The 814-nt window shown below is 68.8% G+C and overlaps 1 protein-coding gene across 7 annotated transcripts in view; it reads left to right on the top strand.

Annotated features, from left to right (window-relative positions):
* Positions 1–614: 614 nt before the first annotated feature.
* HIPK2 (homeodomain interacting protein kinase 2) overlaps positions 615–814 on the top strand; it is a 251076-nt gene continuing 250876 nt past the window's right edge. For 5 of the 7 annotated variants that reach the window (XM_069087337.1, XM_069087338.1, XM_069087342.1 and 2 more), the window contains exon 1: positions 616–784. In XM_069087337.1, coding sequence (XP_068943438.1) covers positions 766–784 — 19 coding nt within the window. In that variant the 5' untranslated portion in view covers positions 616–765. Of the gene's footprint in view, positions 785–814 lie in introns of all 7 variants that reach the window. The other 2 variants (XM_069087340.1, XM_069087344.1) reach the window with 1 other exon arrangement.

The raw sequence follows: 814 nt of genomic DNA, 5'->3' as shown, positions 1-814 counted from the left end.
TCTCCTTTCCGTTTCCCACTGTTCTCCTCCTTCCCTTCCCTCTCATCCGTGTCATCGGTGCTCGATTACATGCAAACTCCCCTTTCGCTTTTTTTCTCCCCTCGGCCGCTCTCTCTCGGTCCGGGTCCCCCTCGCTCTGCTCTCCTCCTCCTCCTCTCTCCTCTCCTCTCTCTCCTCCAATGCAACTTTTGCCGAACCCCCCGACACACACAGACATGTTGAGCTGAGAGCACGGGGGATTGGTCGCGCACCCTCCCCCTTTCCCTCCCCCCTCCCTCTTTTCCCCCACCCCCCCCCAAACGCGGACCCACCTCGGGGGGGCCCCCCGCGGCCGCCAGCCTCTCGTGGGCCTGCCCATCGCCGCCGCCCGCCCGGCCGCCCGCCCGGGCCTTTATTTATTGATTATTTATTCTCCTTTTCAAAGAGGGAGAGAGGGAGAGGACTAGGCTCCCCCCCCCCCCCCCCCCCCCGCCCCGCCCCCCCCCCCCCTCTCCCCCTCCCCCCCCGCCCCGCGCCGCTTTGCATGGCCAGGATCAAGGGGGCGGCCGGCCTGCCCCCCGCCCCTCCCCCCCTCCCCGGAGAAGCGAGGCGGTGATGCGGGAGCGGGCGGCCCCGGCGGCGGCGGCGGCGGCGGCGGCGGCGCGGAGAGCCCGAGCGGACGAGACCCAGGCTCAAGATGGCAGATTCCGACTGAGTTTGGGGGGGCCGACGTCTCGCTTCGCTTTCTCCTTTCCGTTGCCATGAATAACGGACATCCTGGCCCCGATGGCCCCCATGTACGAAGGTAAGCGGGCGCCCGCTCCGGCCTCTCTCC

This window comes from Petaurus breviceps, unplaced genomic scaffold (genome assembly GCF_028583685.1).
Source record: "Petaurus breviceps papuanus isolate PSGF00001 unplaced genomic scaffold, PetGlider_PUasm1.0 181, whole genome shotgun sequence".
NCBI classification, from domain to species: Eukaryota; Metazoa; Chordata; class Mammalia; order Diprotodontia; family Petauridae; genus Petaurus; species Petaurus breviceps.
Note: the sequence above shows the minus strand (reverse complement) of the source record. Positions and strands in the feature narration are given on the sequence as shown.